The sequence below is a fragment of the Bombina bombina genome, chromosome 9 (assembly GCF_027579735.1).
Source record: "Bombina bombina isolate aBomBom1 chromosome 9, aBomBom1.pri, whole genome shotgun sequence".
NCBI classification, from domain to species: domain Eukaryota; kingdom Metazoa; phylum Chordata; class Amphibia; order Anura; family Bombinatoridae; genus Bombina; species Bombina bombina.
The window spans coordinates 277760104-277785047 of record NC_069507.1 but is presented as its reverse complement, the minus strand read 5'-3'; the positions used below and the strand labels follow the sequence as shown (position 1 = coordinate 277785047).

At 41.7% G+C, this 24944-nt stretch overlaps 1 protein-coding gene across 1 annotated transcript in view; it reads left to right on the top strand.

Annotated features, from left to right (window-relative positions):
- The window catches only part of LOC128640588 (complement C1s subcomponent-like), a 153834-nt gene that overhangs the window by 19748 nt on the left and 109142 nt on the right, over nucleotides 1-24944 (top strand). The window contains exons 3-4 of the mRNA XM_053693058.1: nucleotides 18022-18153; nucleotides 20467-20541. Coding sequence (XP_053549033.1) covers nucleotides 18022-18153; nucleotides 20467-20541 — 207 coding nt within the window. The remainder of the gene's footprint in view (nucleotides 1-18021; nucleotides 18154-20466; nucleotides 20542-24944) is intronic.

Genomic DNA, 24944 nt, shown 5'->3' with positions numbered 1-24944 from the left:
TGCCCCAAGAAGTTCAGCTCTTTTGCCTGTAAAAAAAAACATACAATACCCCCCCCCCAACATTACAACCCACCACCCACATACCCCTAATCTAACCCAAACCCCCCTTAAATAAACCTAACACTAATCCCCTGAAGATCTTCCTACCTTGTCTTCACCATCCAGGTATCACCGATCGGTCCTGGCTCCGATATCTTCATCCAACCCAAGCGGGGGCTAGACATCCACTGAAGAAGTCCAGAAGAGGGTCCAAAGTCTTCCTCCTATCCGGCAAGAAGAGGACATCCGGACCGGCAAACATCTTCTCCAAGCGGCATCTTCTATCTTCTTCCATCCGGAGCGAAGCGGCAGGATCCTGAAGACCTCCAGCGCGGAACATCCATCCGGCCCGACGACTGATCGACGAATGACTGTTCCTTTAAGGGACGTCATCCAAGATGGCGTCCCTCGAATTCCGATTGGCTGATAGGATTCTATCAGCCAATCGGAATTAAGGTATGAATTTTCTGATTGGCTGATGGAATCAGCCAATCAGAATCTAGTTCAATCCGATTGGCTGATCCAATCAGCCAATCAGATTGAGCTCGCATTCTATTGGCTGTTCCGATCAGCCAATAGAATGCGAGCTCAATCTGATTGGCTGATTGGATCAGCCAATCGGATTGAACTAGATTCTGATTGGCTGATTCCATCAGCCAATCAGAAAATTCATACCTTAATTCCGATTGGCTGATAGAATCCTATCAGCCAATCGGAATTCGAGGGACGCCATCTTGGATGACGTCCCTTAAAGGAACAGTCATTCGTCGATCAGTCGTCGGGCCGGATGGATGTTCCGCGCTGGAGGTCTTCAGGATCCTGCCGCTTCGCTCCGGATGGAAGAAGATAGAAGATGCCGCTTGGAGAAGATGTTTGCCGGTCCGGATGTCCTCTTCTTGCCGGATAGGAGGAAGACTTTGGACCCTCTTCTGGACTTCTTCAGTGGATGTCTAGCCCCCGCTTGGGTTGGATGAAGATATCGGAGCCAGGACCGATCGGTGATACCTGGATGGTGAAGACAAGGTAGGAAGATCTTCAGGGGATTAGTGTTAGGTTTATTTAAGGGGGGTTTGGGTTAGATTAGGGGTATGTGGGTGGTGGGTTGTAATGTTGGGGGGGGGGGTATTGTATGTTTTTTTTTACAGGCAAAAGAGCTGAACTTCTTGGGGCATGCCCCGCAAAGGGCCCTGTTCAGGGCTGGTAAGGTAAAAGAGCTTGTAACTTTTTTAATTTAGAATAGGGTAGGGAATTTTTTATTTTGGGGGGCTTTGTTATTTTATTAGGGGGCTTAGAGTAGGTGTAATTAGTTTAAAATTGTTGTAATATTTTTCTTATGTTTGTAAATATTTTTTTATTTTCTGTAACTTAGTTCTTTTTTATTTTTTGTACTTTAGCTAGTTTATTTAATTGTATTTATTTGTAGCAATTGTGTTTATTTAATTTATTGATAGTGTAGTGTTAGGTTAATTGTAGGTAATTGTAGGTAGTTTATTTAATTATTTTATTGATAGGGTAGTGTTAGGTTTAATTATATCTTAGGTTAGGATTTATTTTACAGGTAATTTTGTAAATATTTTAACTAGGTAACTATTAAATAGTTCTTAACTATTTAATAGCTATTGTACCTGGTTAAAATAAATACCAAGTTGCCTGTAAAATAAATATTAATCCTAAAATAGCTATAATATAATTATAATTTATATTGTAGCTATATTAGGGTTTATTTTACAGGTAAGTATTTAGCTTTAAATAGGAATAATTTATTTAATAAGAGTTAATTTATTTCGTTAGATTAAAATTATATTTAAGTTAGGGGGGTGTTAGGGTTAGGGTTAGACTTAGCTTTAGGGGTTAATACATTTATTAGAATAGCGGTGAGCTCCGATCGGAAGATTAGGGGTTAATAATTGAAGTTAAGTGTCGGCGATGTTAGGGAGGGCAGATTAGGGGTTAATACTATTTATGATAGGGTTAGTGAGGCGGATTAGGGGTTAATAACTTTATTATAGTAGCGCTCAGGTCCGCTCGGCAGATTAGGGGTTAATAAGTGTAGGTAGGTGTCGGCGACGTTGTGGGGGGCAGATTAGGGGTTAATAAATATAACATAGGGGTCGGCGATGTTAGGGCAGCAGATTAGGGGTACATAGGGATAACGTAGGTTGCGGCGGTTTACGGAGCGGCAGATTAGGGGTTAAAAGTGTAATGCAGGGGTCAGCGATAGCGGGGGGCGGCAGAATAGGGGTTAATAAGTGTAAGGTTAGGGGTCTTTAGACTCGGGGTTCATGTTAGAGTGTTAGGTGCAGACGTAGGAAGTGTTTCCCCATAGGAAACAATGGGGCTGCGTTAGGAGCTGAACGCGGCTTTTTTGCAGGTGTTAGGTTTTTTTTCAGCTCAAACAGCCCCATTGTTTCCTATGGGAGAATCGTGCACGAGCACGTTTTTGAGGCTGGCCGCGTCCGTAAGCAACTCTGGTATCGAGAGTTGCATTTGCGGTAAAAATGCTCTACGCTCCTTTTTTGGAGCCTAACGCAGCATTTTTTTGAACTCTCGATACCAGAGTTAATTTTATGGTGCGGCCAGAAAAAAACCCGCGGAGCGTTAACAGCCCTTTTACCGCCAAACAACCCTCCTAAATACAAACAACCCTCCAAACAGTAAAACCTACCACCCACACAACCAAACCCCCCAAATAAAACCCTAACTAAAAAAAACTAAGCTCCCCATTGCCCTGAAAAGGGCATTTGGATGGGCATTGCCCTTAAAATGACAGTTAGCTCTATTGCTGCCCAAACCCTAATCTAAAAATAAAACCCACCCAATAAACCCTTAAAAAAACCTAACACTAACCTCCGAAGATCCACTTACAGTTTTGAAGAGCCGACATCCATCCTCAACGAAGTTGGCAGAAGTCTTTATCCAAACGGCAAGAAGTCCTCAACGAAGCCAGGATAATTCTTCATCCAAGCCGGCAGAAGTGGTCCTCCAGACGGGCAGAAGTCTTTATCCAGACAGCATCTTCTCTCTTCATCAATCCAGCGCGGAGCAGGTCCATCTTCAAGACATCCGGCGCGAAGCATCCTCTTCTGCCGACGACTCCCGACGAATGAAGGTTCCTTTAATTGACATCATCCAAGATGGCATCCCTTAGATTCCGATTGGCTGATAGAATTCTATCAGCCAATCGGAATTAAGGTTGAAAAAATCCTATTGGCTGATGCAATCAGCCAATAGGATTGAGCTTGCATTCTATTGGCTGTTCCAATCAGCCAATAGAATGCAAGCTCAATCCTATTGGCTGAATGCATCAGCCAATAGGATTTTTTCAACCTTAATTCCGATTGGCTGATAGAATTCTATCAGCCAATCGAAATCTAAGGAACTCCATCTTAGATGACATCACTTAAAGGAACCTTCATTTGTCGGGAGTCGTCGGCAGAAGAGGATGCTCCGTGCCGGATGTCTTGAAGATGGACCCCCTCCGTGCCGGATGGATGAAGATAGAAGATGCCGTCTGCATGAAGACATCTGCCCATCTGGAGGACCACTTCTGCCGGCTTGGATGAAGACTTCGGCTTCGTTGAGGACTTCTTGCCGCTTCGCTGAGGACTTCTCCCAGCTTCGTTGAGGATGGATGTCGGCTCTTCAAAACTGTAAGTGGATCTTCGGGGGTTAGTGTTAGGATTTTTTAAGGGATTATTGGGTGGGTTTTATTTTTATGTTAGGGTTTGGGCAGCAATAGAGCTAACTGACCTTTTAAGGGCAATGCCCATCCAAATGCCCTTTTCAGGGCAATGGGGAGCTTAGGTTTTTTTAGTTAGGGTTTTATTTGGGGGGTTTGGTTGTGTGGGTGGTGGGTTTTACTGTTGGAGGGGTTGTTTGTATTTTTTTTTTTACAGGTAAAAGAGCTGATTTCTTTGGGGCAATGCCCCGCAAAAGGCCCTTTTAAGGGCTATTGGTAGTTTAGTTTAGGCTAGGATTTTTTTATTTTGGGGGGGCTTTTTTTATTTTGATAGGGCTATTAGATTAGGTGTAATTAGTTTAAATATCTTGTAATTTGTTTCTTATTTTGTGTAATTTAGTGTTTTGTTTTTTTTGTCATTTAGGTAATTGTATTTAATTTAGGTAATGTTTTTAATTTTAGTGTAAAGTTTGGTCTTATTGTAAGGCAGGTTAGGTTTTATTTTACAGGTAAATTTGTATTTATTTTAACTAGGTAGTTAGTAAATAGTTAATAACTATTTAGTAACTATTCTACCTAGTTAAAATAAATACAAACTTGCCTGTAAAATAAAAATAAAACCTAAGCTAGATACAATTTAACTATTAGTTATATTGTAGCTAGCTTAGGGTTTATTTTATAGGTAAGTATTTAGTTTTAAATAGGAATTTTTTAGTTATTAATAGTAGGTTTTCTTTAGATTTATTTGAATTATATTTAAGTTAGGGGGGTTAGGGTTAGACTTAGGGTTAGGGGTTAATAACTTTAGTATAGTGGCGGCAATGTTAGGGGCGGCAGATTAGGGGTTAATAAATGTAGGTAGGTGGCGGCGATGTTAGGGGCGGCAGATTAGGGGTTAATAATATTTAACTAGTGTTTGCGATGCGGGAGTGCGGCGGTTTAGGGGTTAATATGTTTATTATAGTGGTGGCAAAATCCGGAGCGGCAGATTAGGGGTTAATAAGTATAATGTAGGTGTCGGCAATGTCGGGGGCAGCAGATTAGGGGTTAATAAGTGTAAGATTAGGGGTGTTTAGACTTGGGGTTTATGTTAGGGTGTTAGGTGTAAACATACATTTTGTTTCCCCATAGGAATCAATGGGGCTGCGTTACTGAGCTTTACGTTGCTTTATTGCAGGTGTTAGGCTTTTTCTCAGCCGGCTCTCCCCATTGATGTCTATGGGGAAATCGTGCATGAGCACGTAAAACCAGCTCACCGCTGACTTAAGCAGCGCTGGTATTGGAGTGCGGTATGGATCCCAGTTTTGCTCTACGCTCACTTCTTGTCTTTTAATGCCGGGTTTATAAAAACCTGTAATACCAGCGCTGTAGGGAAGTGAGCGGTGCAAATAACTTGCAAGTTAGCATCGAGCAGCTATTACCGCAAAACTCGTAATCTGGCTGAATTAAAACTGTCAAATTAAAAAAACTAAGTTTAAACTAACAATTAAACTAATATAACTATTAAACTAAAATTAAACTAACAATTAAACTAATATAACTATTAAACTAACAATTAAACTAACAATTAAAGAAAACTAAAATACACATTAAAAAAACTTCTAACAATACTTTAAAAATTACAAAGTATCTAATAACATAAGACACATCCTCATCTCCTTTCACTCACCATCTTTCTTGTTCTTGCAGCTGGGGATGTCTCTCCTAACCCAGGTCCACCCTCTGCTTCCCTCAGATCACTACCCCAAATGACACCTCATACACCTTGCACACGTAACCCTCTAAACCTCATTAACGGCACCTCTATTACTACACCCCAATTCTCGTGTGCCCTTTGGAATGCACGCTCGGTATGCAATAAGCTTACATCTATTCACGGCCTATTTATTTCACGTTCACTTAACCTGTTAGCCCTCACTGAAACTTGGTTTTCCTCCACTAACACAACTGCTGTAGCCTCTCTGTCCTATGGCGGCCTGCATTTCAGTCACACTCCCAGGCCTGGAGACAAACAAGGAGAAGGAGTAGTCTCTGCACAGTACCTTTCACTGCATTCCTTCACCCCCCCTGTCTTTCCTTCTCATCTTTTGAAGTTAACGCTATCCGCCTCTTCTCCCCTATAGCTCTTCATGTTGCAGTTATCTATTGGCCCCCTGACCCAGCATCACAATTTCTGGACCACTTTGAAGCCTGGCTTCCACATTTTCTCTCTTCTAATGTCCCTTCTCTCATCTTAGGAGACTTCAACATACCCCTTGATAAGCCTAACACGCCTGCTGCCTCTAAACTTCTATCCCTTACCACCTCTTTAGGCCTGTCCCAGTGGACAACATCTCCAACACACTGTGAAGGCAACTCTATAGACCTGGTCTTCACTAATCTCTGTGCTGTTTCCAACTCCCTTAACTTCCTCTTTCCTCTCTCTGACCACCATCTATTAACTTTCTCTCTTACTCTACCTGAAACATCTTTGCAAGCCCCCAAAAAACTGTTACCTCACAGGAATTTAAATGACTTGGATCTCACAGACTTTTCCACTCAACTGAGTCCTCTGCTCTCTGACATTTCATCCCTCTCTTGCCCAAACCTCGGCCTAGATTTGGAGTTCGGCGGTAGCCGTGAAAACCAGCGTTAGAGGCTCCTAACGCTGGTTTTAGGCTACCGCCGGTATTTAGAGTCGTGTAGGTAAGGGTCTAACGCTCACTTTTCAGCCGCGACTTTTCCATACCGCAGATCCCCCTACGCCATTTGCGTATCCTATCTTTTCAATGGGATCTTCCTAACTCCGGTATTTAGAGTCGTTTCTGAAGTGAGCGTTAGAGCTCTAACGACAAAACTCCAGCCGCAGAAAAAAGTCAGTAGTTAAGAGCTTTCTGGCTAACGCCGGTTTATAAAGCTCTTAACTACTGTACCCTAAAGTACACTAACACCCATAAACTACCTATGTACCCCTAAACCGAGCTCCCCCCCACATCGCCGCCACTCGATTAAAAATTTTAACCCCTAATCTGCCGACCGCCACCTACGTTATACTTATGTACCCCTAATCTGCTGCCCCTAACCCCCGCCGACCCCTATATTACATTTATTAACCCCTAATCTGCCCCCCACAACATCGCCGCCAGCTACTTAAAATAATTAACCCCTAATCTTCCGACCGCAAAGCGCCGCCACCTACGTTATCCCTATGTACCCCTAATCTGCTGCCCCTAACACCGCCGACCCCTATGTTATATTTATTAACCCCTAATCTGCCCCCCTCAACGTCGCCGACACCTGCCTACACTTATTAACCCCTAATCTGCCGAGCGGACCTGAGCGCTACTATAATAAAGTTATTAAGCCCTAATCCGCCTCACTAACCCTATAATAAATAGTATTAACCCCTAATCTGCCCTCCCTAACATCGCCGACACTTAACTTCAATTATTAACCCCTAATCTTCCGATCGGAGCTCACCGCTATTCTAATAAATGTATTAACCCCTAAAGCTAAGTCTAACCCTAACACTAACACCCCCCTAAGTTAAATATAATTTTATTCTAACGAAATAAATTAACTCTTATTAAATAAATTATTCCTATTTAAAGCTAAATACTTACCTGTAAAATAAACCCTAATATAGCTACAATATAAATTATAATTATATTATAGCTATTTTAGGATTAATATTTATTTTACAGGCAACTTGGTATTTATTTTAACTAGGTACAATAGCTATTAAATAGTTAAGAACTATTTAATAGTTACCTAGTTAAAATATTTACAAAATTACCTGTAAAATAAATCCTAACCTAAGATATAATTAAACCTAACACTACCCTATCAATAAAATAATTAAATAAACTACCTACAATTACCTACAATTAACCTAACACTACACTATCAATAAATTAAATAAACACAATTGCTACAAATAAATACAATTAAATAAACTAGCTAAAGTACAAAAAATAAAAAAGAACTAAGTTACAGAAAATAAAAAAATATTTACAAACATAAGAAAAATATTACAACAATTTTAAACTAATTACACCTACTCTAAGCCCCCTAATAAAATAACAAAGCCCCCCAAAATAAAAAATTCCCTACCCTATTCTAAATTAAAAAAGTTACAAGCTCTTTTACCTTACCAGCCCTGAACAGGGCCCTTTGCGGGGCATGCCCCAAGAAGTTCAGCTCTTTTGCCTGTAAAAAAAAACATACAATACCCCCCCCCCAACATTACAACCCACCACCCACATACCCCTAATCTAACCCAAACCCCCCTTAAATAAACCTAACACTAATCCCCTGAAGATCTTCCTACCTTGTCTTCACCATCCAGGTATCACCGATCGGTCCTGGCTCCGATATCTTCATCCAACCCAAGCGGGGGCTAGACATCCACTGAAGAAGTCCAGAAGAGGGTCCAAAGTCTTCCTCCTATCCGGCAAGAAGAGGACATCCGGACCGGCAAACATCTTCTCCAAGCGGCATCTTCTATCTTCTTCCATCCGGAGCGAAGCGGCAGGATCCTGAAGACCTCCAGCGCGGAACATCCATCCGGCCCGACGACTGATCGACGAATGACTGTTCCTTTAAGGGACGTCATCCAAGATGGCGTCCCTCGAATTCCGATTGGCTGATAGGATTCTATCAGCCAATCGGAATTAAGGTATGAATTTTCTGATTGGCTGATGGAATCAGCCAATCAGAATCTAGTTCAATCCGATTGGCTGATCCAATCAGCCAATCAGATTGAGCTCGCATTCTATTGGCTGTTCCGATCAGCCAATAGAATGCGAGCTCAATCTGATTGGCTGATTGGATCAGCCAATCGGATTGAACTAGATTCTGATTGGCTGATTCCATCAGCCAATCAGAAAATTCATACCTTAATTCCGATTGGCTGATAGAATCCTATCAGCCAATCGGAATTCGAGGGACGCCATCTTGGATGACGTCCCTTAAAGGAACAGTCATTCGTCGATCAGTCGTCGGGCCGGATGGATGTTCCGCGCTGGAGGTCTTCAGGATCCTGCCGCTTCGCTCCGGATGGAAGAAGATAGAAGATGCCGCTTGGAGAAGATGTTTGCCGGTCCGGATGTCCTCTTCTTGCCGGATAGGAGGAAGACTTTGGACCCTCTTCTGGACTTCTTCAGTGGATGTCTAGCCCCCGCTTGGGTTGGATGAAGATATCGGAGCCAGGACCGATCGGTGATACCTGGATGGTGAAGACAAGGTAGGAAGATCTTCAGGGGATTAGTGTTAGGTTTATTTAAGGGGGGTTTGGGTTAGATTAGGGGTATGTGGGTGGTGGGTTGTAATGTTGGGGGGGGGGGTATTGTATGTTTTTTTTTACAGGCAAAAGAGCTGAACTTCTTGGGGCATGCCCCGCAAAGGGCCCTGTTCAGGGCTGGTAAGGTAAAAGAGCTTGTAACTTTTTTAATTTAGAATAGGGTAGGGAATTTTTTATTTTGGGGGGCTTTGTTATTTTATTAGGGGGCTTAGAGTAGGTGTAATTAGTTTAAAATTGTTGTAATATTTTTCTTATGTTTGTAAATATTTTTTTATTTTCTGTAACTTAGTTCTTTTTTATTTTTTGTACTTTAGCTAGTTTATTTAATTGTATTTATTTGTAGCAATTGTGTTTATTTAATTTATTGATAGTGTAGTGTTAGGTTAATTGTAGGTAATTGTAGGTAGTTTATTTAATTATTTTATTGATAGGGTAGTGTTAGGTTTAATTATATCTTAGGTTAGGATTTATTTTACAGGTAATTTTGTAAATATTTTAACTAGGTAACTATTAAATAGTTCTTAACTATTTAATAGCTATTGTACCTGGTTAAAATAAATACCAAGTTGCCTGTAAAATAAATATTAATCCTAAAATAGCTATAATATAATTATAATTTATATTGTAGCTATATTAGGGTTTATTTTACAGGTAAGTATTTAGCTTTAAATAGGAATAATTTATTTAATAAGAGTTAATTTATTTCGTTAGATTAAAATTATATTTAAGTTAGGGGGGTGTTAGGGTTAGGGTTAGACTTAGCTTTAGGGGTTAATACATTTATTAGAATAGCGGTGAGCTCCGATCGGAAGATTAGGGGTTAATAATTGAAGTTAAGTGTCGGCGATGTTAGGGAGGGCAGATTAGGGGTTAATACTATTTATGATAGGGTTAGTGAGGCGGATTAGGGGTTAATAACTTTATTATAGTAGCGCTCAGGTCCGCTCGGCAGATTAGGGGTTAATAAGTGTAGGTAGGTGTCGGCGACGTTGTGGGGGGCAGATTAGGGGTTAATAAATATAACATAGGGGTCGGCGATGTTAGGGCAGCAGATTAGGGGTACATAGGGATAACGTAGGTTGCGGCGGTTTACGGAGCGGCAGATTAGGGGTTAAAAGTGTAATGCAGGGGTCAGCGATAGCGGGGGCGGCAGAATAGGGGTTAATAAGTGTAAGGTTAGGGGTCTTTAGACTCGGGGTTCATGTTAGAGTGTTAGGTGCAGACGTAGGAAGTGTTTCCCCATAGGAAACAATGGGGCTGCGTTAGGAGCTGAACGCGGCTTTTTTGCAGGTGTTAGGTTTTTTTTCAGCTCAAACAGCCCCATTGTTTCCTATGGGAGAATCGTGCACGAGCACGTTTTTGAGGCTGGCCGCGTCCGTAAGCAACTCTGGTATCGAGAGTTGCATTTGCGGTAAAAATGCTCTACGCTCCTTTTTTGGAGCCTAACGCAGCATTTTTTTGAACTCTCGATACCAGAGTTAATTTTATGGTGCGGCCAGAAAAAAACCCGCGGAGCGTTAACAGCCCTTTTACCGCCAAACTCCAAATCTAGGCCCTCGTGACTCTACAGTATAATTCGGCACTAAAATCAACACTTGACAAAACTGCACCCTCCACTCTTCGACGTACATCAATCACTCGACAGAAACCGTGGCACACTAAAAAGACCAGATATCTTCAGCGATGCTCACGGGCTGCTGAACGGCAGTGGAGGAAATCACGCACCTTTGCTGATTTCCAACATTATAAATGCACCCTTAAGTCCTACAACTCTGCGCTCAGCCTGGCCAAACAAGTTTATTTCTCCTCCCTTGTGTCATCTCACGCATCCAACCCCAGAAAACTGTTCTCAACCGTTAACTCCCTTCTACGTCCGCCTGCCCCCTGCCCACTACCAACCTCACTGCTCAAATTATTGCTGATCACTTCAAAAATAAAATTGACACCATTAGAAAAGAGATCTGCACCTCACACCCCGCAAACCCAGCGATCCTACTCACCCCTTCTATTAACAAAAATCTATGCTACTTCCCTCCTGTAACAGAGGAAGAAGTCTCTGCACTCCTATCCTTGGTTCATCTGACAACCTGCCCACTTGACCCTATTCCTTCACGACTTATTCCCTCTCTCTCTGCTTCACTAACCCCTACCCTATCTCATCTCTTTAACCAATCTCCCACCGCTGGCACATTTCCTGACACATTCAAGCATGCGTCAATCATACCAATCCTAAAAAAGCCCTTGCTTGATCCCTCCACGCCTTCTAACTATCGACCGGTCTCCTTACTTCCCTTTGCTTCAAAATTATTGGAACGACTAGTCTATAATCGGCTAACTCAATTTCTCACAGCTAATTCCTTACTTGATCCACTACAATCTGGTTTCCGCCCTAAACACTCAACAGAAACTGCTCTTGCTAAAGTAACAAATGACCTGTTATCAGCTAAAGCAAAAGGCCATTACTCCTTACTAATTCTTCTTGACCTGTCCACAGCTTTTGACACAGTTGACCATCCTCTCCTCCTAAAAATACTACATTCATTTGGCATCCGAGACACAGCCCTCTCCTGGTTTGCATCATATCTTTCAAAACGCTCGTTTTCAGTTTCCTTTAACAACATATCTTGTGATCCTATGCCTCTCTCAGTTGGAGTACCGCAAGGCTCTGTCTTGGGCCCCTTGCTTTTCTCTCTTTATACATCCTACCTTGGAAAATGTATAGCCTCCTTTGGTTTCAAGTACCACCTATATTCTGATGATACCCAAATCTATCTTTCCTCTCCTGATATCTCTCACTCTTTACTCAACCAGATTTCTGACTGCCTCTCTGCAATTTTCTCTTGGATTTCTTCACACTACTTCCAACTCAATCTGTCCAAAACTGAGCTGCTTCTTATCCCCCCCTCTTCGAGACATCTGACACCTGACATTTCTCTGATGGTTGGAGACTCTATTCTCAACACCTCACCCCAGGTCCGCTGCCTTGGGGTCACACTAGACTCAGAACTCACATTCAACCTACATATACAAATGCTTACAATCCTGCCGTTCACACCTATGCAACATTTCCAGAATTCGTTCCTTCCTTACTCAAAAAACTACAAAAATACTTATTCATTCCCTCATCCTGTCACGCATTGATTATTGCAATCTACTCCTAAATGGCCTTCCAAAACACCGCCTCTCCTCCCTCCAATATATTATGAATGCTTCTGCTAGACTCATCCACCTAAGTCGATGATCTACATCAGCTGCTCTGCTCTGCCAGTCTCTACACTGGCTCCCCATACACTCCAGAATACAATTTAAAGTATTAGCCCTAACCTACAAAGCACTCAACAGTCTAATTCCCAACTATATTTCCTCTCTCATCGTGAAATATTCCCCATCCCGTCCTCTTCGATCAACCTCTGACCTACGTCTCTACACTCCTGTTATCTCTACATACCACTCCCGCCTCCAAGACTTTGCACGTGCTGCTCCTGTCCTCTGGAACTCTCTACCCCACTCCATTAGACTGTCTCCAACCTTGTATAGCTTCAGATGATCCTTGAAAACCCACCTATTCAGAGAGGCTTACCATCTCTCCTCCATCCCGCATCCGAACCAAACTAATACATGTACTGCCTGACTCACTGCTGCAAATACAACCGATGTAACAAGCTACCCCAACCTTATGTCTCTGCACCCTAAACCTATAGACTGTGAGCTCTCCGGAGCAGGGCCCTCTTCCTCCTGTGCTAGATTTGTTTAGTTTTGTTATGTTTTGTATTTTATCACAAATCTTTGTCATTGTATACCCCTATCATTGTACCCAGCGCTACGGAATTAGGCGGCGCTATACAAATAAATGATAATAATAATAATAATAATAATAATTACAAAAATAAAAAATACTAAATTATGAAAAATAACAAACGAAATGATCAAAAATAAAAAAGAATTACACCTAATCTAATAGCCCTATAAAAATAAAAAGCCCACCCAAAATAAAAAAAAACCTAGCCTACAATAAACTACCAAAAGCCCTTAAAAGGGCCTTTTGTAGGGCATTGTCCTAAGTTAAACAGCTCTTTTACCTGTAAAAAAATACAAAGAAACCCCCAACAGTAAAACTCACCACCCAACCAACCCCCAAAATAAAAAAACCTAACTACAACGAAAAACCTAAGCTACCCATTGCCCTGAAAAGGGCATTAGTATGGGCATTGCCCTTAAAAGAGCATTTAGCTCTTTTGCATTGCCCGGAAAAGGGCATTAAGCTCTTTTAAGAAAAGCCCTAACCCTAAACTAAAAAAAAAACCCCACCCAAAAAAGTTTAAAAAATGCTAACACTAGCCCCCCAAAGATCCACTTACAGTTCCTGAAGTCCGAACATCCAGGCGGCGAGAGGTCTTCATCCAGGCAGCTCCATCTTCATCCATCGCTGGACCGGCATCTTCTTCATCCCTGCAGAGGCAGAGCGATCGATGTGCGGAGGTGGAGGTCCAGGCGAAGGTCCAAAACGGAGGTCCAGGAGAAGGTCCAGGCGGAAGTCTAAGGTGGAGGTCCATCAATCCGATGTGGAGGTCCTTTTCATGCAATCGTCTGATGCACACTGAGGATTGAAATGCAAGGTACCCCTTTTATACTGGTGTTACCATTGCATTCCTATTGGCTGAAAAATTTGAATCAGCCAATAGGAATTAGGGCTGCTAAAATCCTATTAGCTGTTCAAATCAGCCAATAGGATTTAAGCAGCTCTCATTCTATTGACTATTAACCCCTAAACCGGAAGCCCCCACAACAAAATATACTAAATTAAACTATTAACCCCTAGACCGGAAACCCCCCACAACGAAATATACTAAATTAAACTATTAACCCCTAAACTGGAAGCCCCCCACAACTAAATATACTATATTAAACTATAAACCCCTAAACCGAAAGCCCCCCACATCACAATAAACTAATTTAAACTAGTAACCCCTAAACCTAATGCCCCCCTAACTTTATATTAAAATTACAATTTCCCTATCATAAATTAAATTAAAACTGTAAAATTATTTTTTTTTAATTTAAACTAACAATTAAACTAATATAACTATTAAACTAAAATTAAACTAACTACCAATTAAAGAAAACTAAAATACACATTAAAAATATCCTAACACTACTATAAAAATGACAAAGTATCTAATTACAAAAAATAAAAAATACTAAATTACAAAAAATAACAAACACTAAATAATGAAAAATAACAAACGAAATTATCAAAAATAAAAAAGAATTACACGTAATCTAATAGCCCTATAAAAATAAAAGAGTGCACCCAAAATAAAAAAACCCTAGCCTACAATAAACTACCAATAGCCCTTAAAAGGGCTTTTACCTGTAAAAAAAATACAAAGACCCCAACAGTAAAACCCACCACCCAACCAACCCCCAAAATAAAAAAACTAACTCTAACAAAAAACCTAAGCTACCCATTGCCCTGAAAAGGGCATTTGTATGGGCATTGCCCTTAAAAGGGCATTTAACTCTTTTGCATTGCCCTGAAAAGGGCATTTAGCTCTTTTAAGAAAAACCCTAAACTAAAAAAAAACACCCAAAAAAGTTTAAAAAATCCTAACACTAACCCCCGAAAGATCCATTTACAGTTCCTGAAGCCCGAACATCTAGGTGGCTAAAGGTCTTCATTCAGGCAGCTCCATCTTCATCCATCACAGAACTGGCATCTTCTTCATCCCTGTGGAGGCGGAGGTCCATAAATCCGACGTGGAGGTCCTCTTCAGGCAATCGTCCAATGCACATGGAGGATTAAAATGCAAGGTACCCCTTTTATACTGGGGGTATCATTGCAATCCTATTGGCTGAAAAATTTGAATCAGCCAATAGAATGAGAGCTGATTAAATCATATTGGCTGATTATAACAGCCAATAGGATTTTAGCAGCCCTAATTCCTATTGGCTGATTCAAATTTTTCAGCCAATAGGAATGCAATGATACCCCCAGTATAAAAGGGGTACCTTGCATTTCAATCCTCTTTGTGCAGCGGACGATTGCATGAAGAGGATCTCCACATCGGCTCGATGGACCTCCACCTGGACCTCTGCCTGGACCTCCTCCAGGACTTCGACCTGGACCTCCGCCTCTGCAGGGATGAAGAAGATGCCGGTCCCGCGATGGATGAAGATGGAGCCGTCTGGATGAAAATGCAGCCTGGATGAAGATGAAGCCGCCAGGATGAAGTTCGTTTAAGCGGGACATCAACAACTGTGAGTACCTAAAGAGGGGTTAGAGTTAGGTATTTTTAAGGTTTTTTTGGGGTGTTTTTTTTTTTAGATTAGGATGGGCACTCTTAAAAGAGCTGAATGCCATTTTAAGGGCAATGCCCATACAAATGCCCTTTTCAGGACAATGGGTAGATTAGGTTTTACTTTATTTTTAGTTTGTGGGTTTGGGGGGTGGGGGTTTGTATACTGTTAGGGGGGTGTTTGTTTTTCTTTTGTAGCAAAAGAGCTGTTATCTTTAGGGCAATGCCCTAGTTTATTATAGAGTAGGCTTTTTTATTTTGGGGTGTTTTTTTTTTTTTTTTAAACAGGGTATTAGAATAGGAATAATTTTTATTGTTTTGTATAATTTCGTTTGTTATTTTTTGTAATGGTAAGTTTTTTTTATTTTTAGTAATTTTAGTGTTTTTTATTTTTTGTAATTTTAGTGTGATTTATTTTTTGTAATGTTAGGTTTTAGTGTAAGGTTGCTTAGGGTTTATTTCACAGGTAAGTTTGTATTTATTTTAACTAGGTAGTTAGTAAATAGTTAATAACTATTTACTAACAAAGTCTACCTAGTTAAAATAAATACAAACTTAACTCTGAAGCAAAAATAAAACCTAAGCTAGCTACAAAATAACTATTAGTTATATTGTAGCTATCTTCGGTTTTATTTCATAGGTAAGTATGTATTTAGTTTTCAATAGGTGTTATTTAGTTAATAATTGTAACTTTAATTTAGCTCTATTTTAATTATGTTAAAGTTAGGGGATGTTAGGTTTAGGGTTAGGTTTAAGGGTTAATCGTTTCATTTAGGTTGTTGCGATGTGGGGGGCTGGAGGTTTATGGGTTAATAGGTTTATTTAATGGTAGTGATGTGGGAGGCCAGAGGTTTAGGGGTTAATAGCTTTATTTAGTGGCGGCAATGCCGGGGAACGGCGGAATAGGGGTTTATAGATTTATTATAGTGTGGGCGATGTTGGGGTGCGAGGGAATAGGGGTTAATAACTTTAGTTTAGGGGCGGCAATATCGGGAGCTGCAGATTAGGGGTTAATACATTTATTTAGTTTGCAGTGATATCGGGAGCGACAGATTAGGGGTTAATAACTTTATTTAGGTGTTGACGATGTCAGGGGCAGCAGATTAGGGGTGTTTAGACTTAGGGTTTATGTTATGTTGTGTTAGGATTAAACGTAACTTTTTTTTCCCCATAGACATCAATGGGGCTGCATTACAGAGCTTTTCATTCCGCGATCGCAGGTGTTTTTTCTAAAATGCTACCCCCATTGATGTCTATGGGGAAAGCATGCACGAGCACGTCAAAACAGCGCTTGTATTTTGTGAGGTATGGATCTTAACACAACCATATCACACGCACAAGTCGGCTGTTTCAAAACTTGTAATGGCAGCACTATGGAGGAAGAAATAACGCAACTTTTGTTGCGTTTGTTAAAAACCCTCTTACGCGCATAACTCGTAATCTACCTGAGTGTGAGGTGTAAGCGCATTCTGGGGTTATAGTCAGTGTGAGTACTCTGGAGGTAGGATTAGTGTGATTTGTGAGCGCACTCTGGGGTTAGGGTCAGTGTGAGTACTCTGGGGTTAGGGTCAGTGTAAGTATTCTGGGGTTAGGGTCAGTGTAAGTATTCTGGGGTTAGGGTCAGTGTGAGGTGTTTGAGCGCACTCTGGGGTTAGGGTCAGTGTGAGTACTCTGGGTTTAGGGTCAGTGTAAGGTGTGAGCGCACTCTGGGGTTAGAGTTAGTTTGAATACTCTGGGGTTAGGGTCAGTGTGACTTGTGAGCACACTCTCGGGTTAGGGTCAGTGTGACTTGTGAGCACACTCTGGGATTAGGGTCAGTGTGAGGTGTGAGCACACTCTAGGATTAGGGTCAGTGTGAGTACTCTGAGGTTAGGGTCAGCATGAGGTGTGAGCACACTCTGGGGTTAGGGTCAGTGTGAGGTGTGAGCACACTCTGTGTTTAGGGTCAGCATGAGGTGTGAGCACACTCTGGGTTTAGGATCAGCGTCAGGTGTGTGCGCACTCTGAGGTTAGGGTCAGCATGAAGTGTGAGTACGATCTTTTGTTAGAGTCAGTGTGAGGTGTGAGTACCTTGGGGTTAGGGTCAGTGTGTGTGCACTCTGAGGTTAGGGTCAGCATGAAGTGTTAGTACAGTCTATTGTTAGAGTCAGTGTGAGGTGTGAGTACCTTGGGGTTAGGGTCAGTGTGAGCGCACTCTGGGGTTAGGGTAAGTGTGAGGTGTGAACACACTCTGGGGATAGGGTCAGCATGAGGTGTGAGCGCACACTGGGGTTAAGGTCAGTGTGAGGTGTGAGCGCACTCTGGGGTTAGGGTCAGCATGAGGTGTGAGCACACACTGGGGTTAGGGTCAGCATGAGGTGTGAGCTCACACTGCGGTTAGGGTCAGCCTGAGGTGTGAGCGCACTCTGGGGTTAGGGTCAGCATGAGGTGTGAGCGCACACTGGGGTTAGGGTCAGCGTGAGATGTGAGTACTTTGGGGTTAGGGTCAGTGTGAGGTGTGAGCGCACTCTGCGGGTAGGATCAGTGTGAGGGGCAGTTATTAGGGTTCTGGGTTTAGGGTAGTTGATAGGGTTCTAGATTAAAGGCAGTTATTAAGGTTCTGAATGTTGGGGCAAATATTAGGCTTCTGTGGATTGTGGGAGTTATTGGGGTTTTAGGCATTTTGGGGTGCCTGCTCTCTGGTGTGGTATGTGAGTTAATTTAAAATGTTTTTCCCCTGTGTACAGCTGTAGACTGTGGGCCGCCTGAAGACATAGACATGGGTACTGTGACTTTCAATCAAACAACATATGACATGACAATCAAATACAGCTGCATCTCTGAATATTACAGAATGATCCTTGATCAACCCGGGGATGGTCAGTATTAAGCACCACTGTGGGGGTTGTGAGTATAGGCTGAGGAGCTAGTGCACACTAACCAGAGGATGAGGGAGGTGGCGCACAATGAGTAGAGGATGATGTAGGTGGCACACAATGAGTAGAGGATGAGGGAGGGGATGCACAATGAGTAGAGGATGAGGGAGGGGATGCACAATGAGCAGAGGATGAGGGAGGTGGGGCACAATGAGTAGAGGATGATGGAGGTGGCGCACAATGAGCAGAGGATGAGGGAGGTGGTGCACATTGAGAAAAGGATGAGGGAGGTGGTGCACAATGAGTAGAGGATGATGTAGGTGGCACACAATGAGTAGAGGATGAGGGAGGGGATGCACAATGAGTAGAGGATGAGGGAGGGGATGCACAATGAGCAGAGGATGAGGGAGGTGGGGCACAATGAGTAGAGGATGATGGAGGTGGCGCACAATGAGCAGAGGATGAGGGAGGTGGTGCACATTGAGAAAAGGATGAGGGAGGTGGTGCACAATGAGTAGAGGATGAGGGACATGGCGCACAATGGGTAGAGGATGAGGGAGGTGGCACACAATAAGTAGAGGATGAGGGAGGTGGCGCACAATGAGAAAAGGATGAGGGAGGTGGCGCACAATGAGTAGAGGATGAGGGAGGTGGCGTACAATAAGCAGATGATGAGGGAGGTGGCGCACAATGCGTAGAGGATGAGGTAGGTTGCGCACAATGAGTAGAGGATGAGGGAGGTGGCACACAATGAGTAGAGGATGAGGGAGGTGGCGCACAATGAGTAGAGGATGATTGAGGTGGCGCACAATGAGTAGAGGATGAGGGACGTGGCACACAATGAGCAGAGGATGAGGGAGGTGGCGCACAATGAGTAGAGCATGAGGGAGGTGGCGCACAATGAGTAGAGCATGAGGGAGGTGGCGCACAATGAGTAGAGCATGAGGGAGGTGGCGCACAATGAGTAGAGGATAAGGGATGTGGCGCACAATGAGTAGAGCATGAGGGAGGTGGCAGACAATGAGTAGAGGATGAGGGAGGTGGTGCACAATGAGTAGAGGATGAGGGAGGTGGCACACAATGAGTAGAGGATGAGGGAGGTGGCGCACAATGAGCAGAGGATGAGGGAGGTGGCGCACAATGAGTAGAGGATGAGGTAGGTGGTGCACAATGATTAGAGGATGAGGGAGGTGGCGCACAATAAGTAGAGGATGATTGAGGTGGTGCACAATGAGTAGAGGATGAGGGAGGTGATGCCCAATGAGTAGAGGATGAGGGAGGTGGCACACAATGAGTAGAGGATGAGGGGGGTGGCACACAATGAGTATTGGATGAGGGAGGTGGCGCACAATGAGTAGAGGATGATGGAGGTGGAGCACAATGAGTATTGGATGAGGGAGGTGACGCACAATGAGTATTGGATGAGGGAGGTGGTGCACAATGAGTAGAGAATGAGGGAGGTGGCGCACAATGAGTAGAGGATGAGGTAGGTGGCACACAATGAGTAGAGGATGAGGGAGGTGGTGCACAATGAGTAGAGGATGATTGAGGTGGTGCACAATGAGTAGAGGATGAGGGAGGTGATGCATAATGAGTAGAGGATGAGGGAGGTGGCACACAATGAGTAGAGGATGAGGGAGGTGGCACACAATGAGTAGAGGATGAGGTAGGTGGCGCACAATGAGTAGAGGATTATGGAGGTGGTGCACAATGAGTATTGGGTGAGGGAGGTGACGCACAATGAGTATTAGATGAGGGAGGTGGTGCACAATGAGTAGCGGATATGGGAGGTGGTGCACAATGAGTAGAGGATGATTGAGGTGGCACCCAATGAGTAGCGGATATGGGAGGTGATGCACAATGAGTAGAGAATGAGGTAGGTGGCGCACAATGAGTAGAGGATGATGGAGGGGGTGCACAATGAGCAGAGGATGATGAAGGTGATGTGCAGGGGTTGCATGTGCATATGAGGTGTCATGCACTGACTACAGCAGGGGGTGCATGCACTAATAAAGGTGGAATGCACTGATTACTGCAGGGGTGCATGCACTAATAAAGGTGGAATGCACTGATTACTGCAGGGGTGCATGCACTAATAAAGGTGGAATGCACTGATTACTGCAGGGGTGCATGCACATGCACTAATGAGAGTTGAATGCACATGCACATATGAGGGTGGCATATACTGATTACAGCAGGGGGCACATGCATATTAACTAATGAGGGTGGCATGCACTGATTACACCAGGGGTTGCATGCACATATAGTAATCTACACTAAGCATTTACTGTACCAGTTTCTTTCTGTTAATTACAGGAACCTATCACTGCTCATCTGAGGGAATTTGGGTCGACAGTTTAGGGAGGGAAAAGCTCCCGAAGTGTGAAGCAGGTGAGTCAGTGTGCGCATACTCCTACCCCTGCCCACCAAACATAAAATAACTGCACCAAAGAGTTTCATAGTATATCATATACCCAGTCAAGTCTCCCATTTATTTGTATTCATGATATTATTTATAAATTCACACACACATCAGCAATATAACAAAATGAGGCTGGCGCTTACTGCCAGGTGATCACCATTAGTACACGATTATTTATATGGTGGGACCTGACATCCTTTATATTGCTATGATGATAAATGTCTTTTTAAAATCACTAGAATGGAATCTATGAGATACTTGTCATTGTGACAATCAGCTGCCAAAGGGCACAGGACCTCTTATTTAAACGTTGTGGATTACTGCTTTCAAATAAGGGGCCTCAAGTTTGTGTATTGTAGGGGCCAGCATAGGGGATACCCCACCCCCTGATGTTTTTCGGTAAGCCTGGTGATCACTGCTGCCATTAAGAGCCACCTGAGCAAGTGACCCCGTCCTTGGTCACTTGTAAATTCTTTTTTTTTTTTTTTTTTTTATTGTTTGTCTCCAGCAAAATATACAATCAGGCCAAAAAAGAAAGAACAAAATTCGACGCCTCGCAGGGCAGAATTCAACATGACAATCCAAACAGAACATTATACCGTTAATAATCTAACAATAACTTTTTACAAAATGTATGTCCGACTGACAAAAGAAACAAAACAAAGCATTGTCATAAGCTTCCTAAACTCTCTTAATACAGCTGGCTGGAGATTAAACACATTTTCTGTTTTTATGTTGGACATACATATAATAACGCTCACAGATCTTAGCTAAATAATTACTAACATCTTCTTACATTTGAGATGGTAAATTACACTTTAAGCCTAGCAGTGGAAGATTTTATAAAAAATATGCTCTCTCTAGCATATATAGAAATGAAATAAGGTGATTACCTGAGCCAGACATAGCTGAGTAATATGAAGTTAAACCCAGTTAAACATTACAAAGACGGACAACCATTGCCAAAGACGGACAACCATTGCCAAAGACGGACAACCATTGCCAAAGACGGACAAAAAAACAAAGTTCAAGTAAATAAAGAAAAGAAAGAGGCAGCTCAATCAACTAACTTAAGCTTCAGAAATTGACCATCCTTCCAAAATGTCGATATCTATTTGTCAGCAATAATTGTTGGAATAGAAGGGATATAATTTAGCTTTGTATAGCACATGGGAATGACAATATAAGCCTTTCCCATTTTGCCAAAAATAATCGCAATTTGTTATCTAACAAAATCAAAGGATCTTTTAGATCTATTGCTAATTGGAGTGGCCTTATAAAGGCTGCTATACTGGGTGCTTTCTTATCTTTCCAACTTCTTAAGATCATCCGTCTCGCTACTAATATGGCTGTATTGACATGGGGGCCTATCTATAAAGCTCCGATTGGAGCTTGAGGGCCCGTGTTGAGAAACAGCAGTTATGAAGCAGCGGTCACAAAGACCGCTGCACCATAACCCTATCCGCCTGCTCTGAGCAGGCGGACAGGAATCGCCGCAATTCAACCCAATCGAGTACGATCGGGTTGATTGACACCCCCTGCTGGCGGCCCATTGGCCGCGAGTCTGCAGGGGGCGGTGTTGCACCAGCAGCTCTTGTGAGCTGCTGGTGCAATGCTGAATACGGAGAGTGTATCGCTCTCCGCATTCAGCGATGTCTGTCGGACCTGATCCGCACTGTGGGATCAGGTCCGACAGACATTTGTTAAATTGGCCTCTAGATGTTTATTATAAATCTCCTTCTCCTCAGCAAGAACCTGTTCTGGCTTAAATTAGACTTTAGTTCAATCAGAGATTACATTTCTAAAGTCTCTGCACCATTTAGCATAAAGATTTAATATTTTTCCTTCAGCTTCTAAGGATATTATACTTCTGTAAAGGTAAGAAATTGAGTGCTTCCCAGACTGATAAATATTGATAATTGAGTCTATAATTACTCCAATTATTTGGACTGTCTTCTGTTAGATTGTTGGTATCAATAAAATGTCGTACTTGTAGATAAGCAAAAAACTGGGATCTTTTTAAATTGTATTCTTTGACTAAGGTATCAAAGGTTTTAACAGTATTGGACTGTGTCTCAATTAATTGACAAACTTGAGTTAGCCCTTTTTTAGCCCAGTCGACAAAGACATATGATTCTATGCCGCTTATAAATTGTGGATTTCCCCTTATAGGCAGATACTGTGATTTTTTATAATCTATCTGTAAACTTCGACATATTTTCTTCCAGGCTAGAGTAATATTATGAATCGTGTATTGGAAATTTAATCTTTCGGAAGATTTCGTCAGGGGATAATGCATAAGGGCCCTGAGAGATAGGGGAGAAATTGCAGCCTCTTCTCTTTGATAGTTAGTAATATATTCTGCACCTGTTAACCAATCTAGCGCATTTTTAGCTAAGCATACCCAATTATATAATTTCAAATTAGGAGCCAACCCCCCATCCGTTCTCATATGTGTTAAATTGTGAAGTGCTATACGGGGCTTCCCTTTACCCCAGATAAATTGTATACATTGAGAGTTAAACTTTTGAAGATCTTTAACCGGGATAAAAGCTGGAATATTTTGCATAAAAAAGGAATTTTTGAAAAAAGCATCATTTTGATAAGAGAGATTTTTGCAGATAGGGATAATGGTATTTTAGCCCATATTTTTAAGGAGTCTATACATTTATGCCAAACGGATACATAATTCAGAGTATACCAATCAGTAGGATTTTTAGATAGAATTATTCCAAGATATCTAATTTTCCCGGCTGCTTGTTTGAAAGGATTTGAGATCAAACTATTCTTTTTTTAAAAATCCATAAGATTTCTGACTTATTTAGATTTATTCTATAGCATGAAAATGTACTAAATTCATCAATTAGATCAAGTATAATAGGGATATTTCTTCTGGAGTCACTTATGTAAAAGAGAATGTCATCAGCATACATAGAAAGGATAATTTTCTTGTCGCCCAGCAGAATCCCCTCTAGTCTATCCCTACAGAGTATTGCCAGATTTTAAGTGAGATATTAAAGAGTAATGGTGACAGCGGACATCCCTGCCTAGTTCCTTTCTGGAGTGTCAGACTAGAAGAAATTATACCATTCATATTTATATATGAAATTGTTTTTTGGTATATTAATTTAATATAATTAGCAAATTTCCCTACTATTCAAAAACTATTCAAAGCTGTGAAGAGGTGATCCCATGAAATGCATTTGAATGCCTTTTCGGCATCAACCATCAGTAGGGCAAAATCTGCATGTTTGTACAACTTATCTTTCTTATCTGATAACATCTTTTCAATTAAGAACATGGCGGTTCTAATGTTTATCTGTAGTGTCCTGTCTGGCATAAATCCAGTCTGATCTGTGTGTATTATTCCCCCCCAAGGAATTCTCTCCATTTAATTTGCATCCACTTTCTAAATTTGATGTTTGAGATAAGGAAGGAGGGGAAATAAAATTCTACCTTTCTGTTCTGTTTAGAGTTTAAATGGCTAATAAAGAGAGAAATAATTGCATGATCTGATATCAAAATCTCTCCAGCCACCAGGAGAGATTCACTAATTAATAGCAAGTCTATTCTTGAAAATTTTTTATGAGACTTAGACTTGCATGTATAAACTCTCTCATCTGGGTGCTGTAGTCTCCAGTCATCTTTTAATTTAAGACTTTTAGCAAAATGACCAATGTCTTTGGCTTCTCTTAAATATCTATCAGCCTGGGAGACTTTAAAATGATCAAGATAAGGGTTAAAGACACTGTTAAAATCACCTCCTACTATTAGTTGCAAATGAATATGGTCAATAAGTTTAGTATAGAGATTCTTCCAAAATACTGGGCAATATTCATTAGGGGCATATACATTACAAATAGTGAAATTAAGACCTTGTAGAAATATTCTTAAAATTAAAAATCTGCCATCTTTATCTATCAACTGAGATTTAATCTCATATTCTAGGTTTTTATTGATCAGACAAGCCACCCCTCTTTACTTCCCTATTGAAGGAGCTGCTATTACCTCTTCAATCCATCCCATTTTTAGTTTCCCTGCTTCACACTCATTTAAATGTGTCTCTTGTATGAGAACTATATCTGGAGAAGATTTTTTGAGCTGATATATTATTCTTTTTCTCTTATATCCCCCCACATTCCAAGAAATGATTTTAACCGAATTTGTCATCTATACTATAAATGCTTTTTTCCCCCCTTCTTTCACTTTCTCCTTTCCTTTTAACCTTCTGAAGGGTACAGAGATGACCCAAATATAAATCATACATTGTGTCAGGGAGGGGAGGCAAATAAAAAGGGATATATTTAAAACCGAGAAACATAAAAAAAACATAGTAAGACAGCCTGTTGCTCTTTAACGTCTCACTGACCTT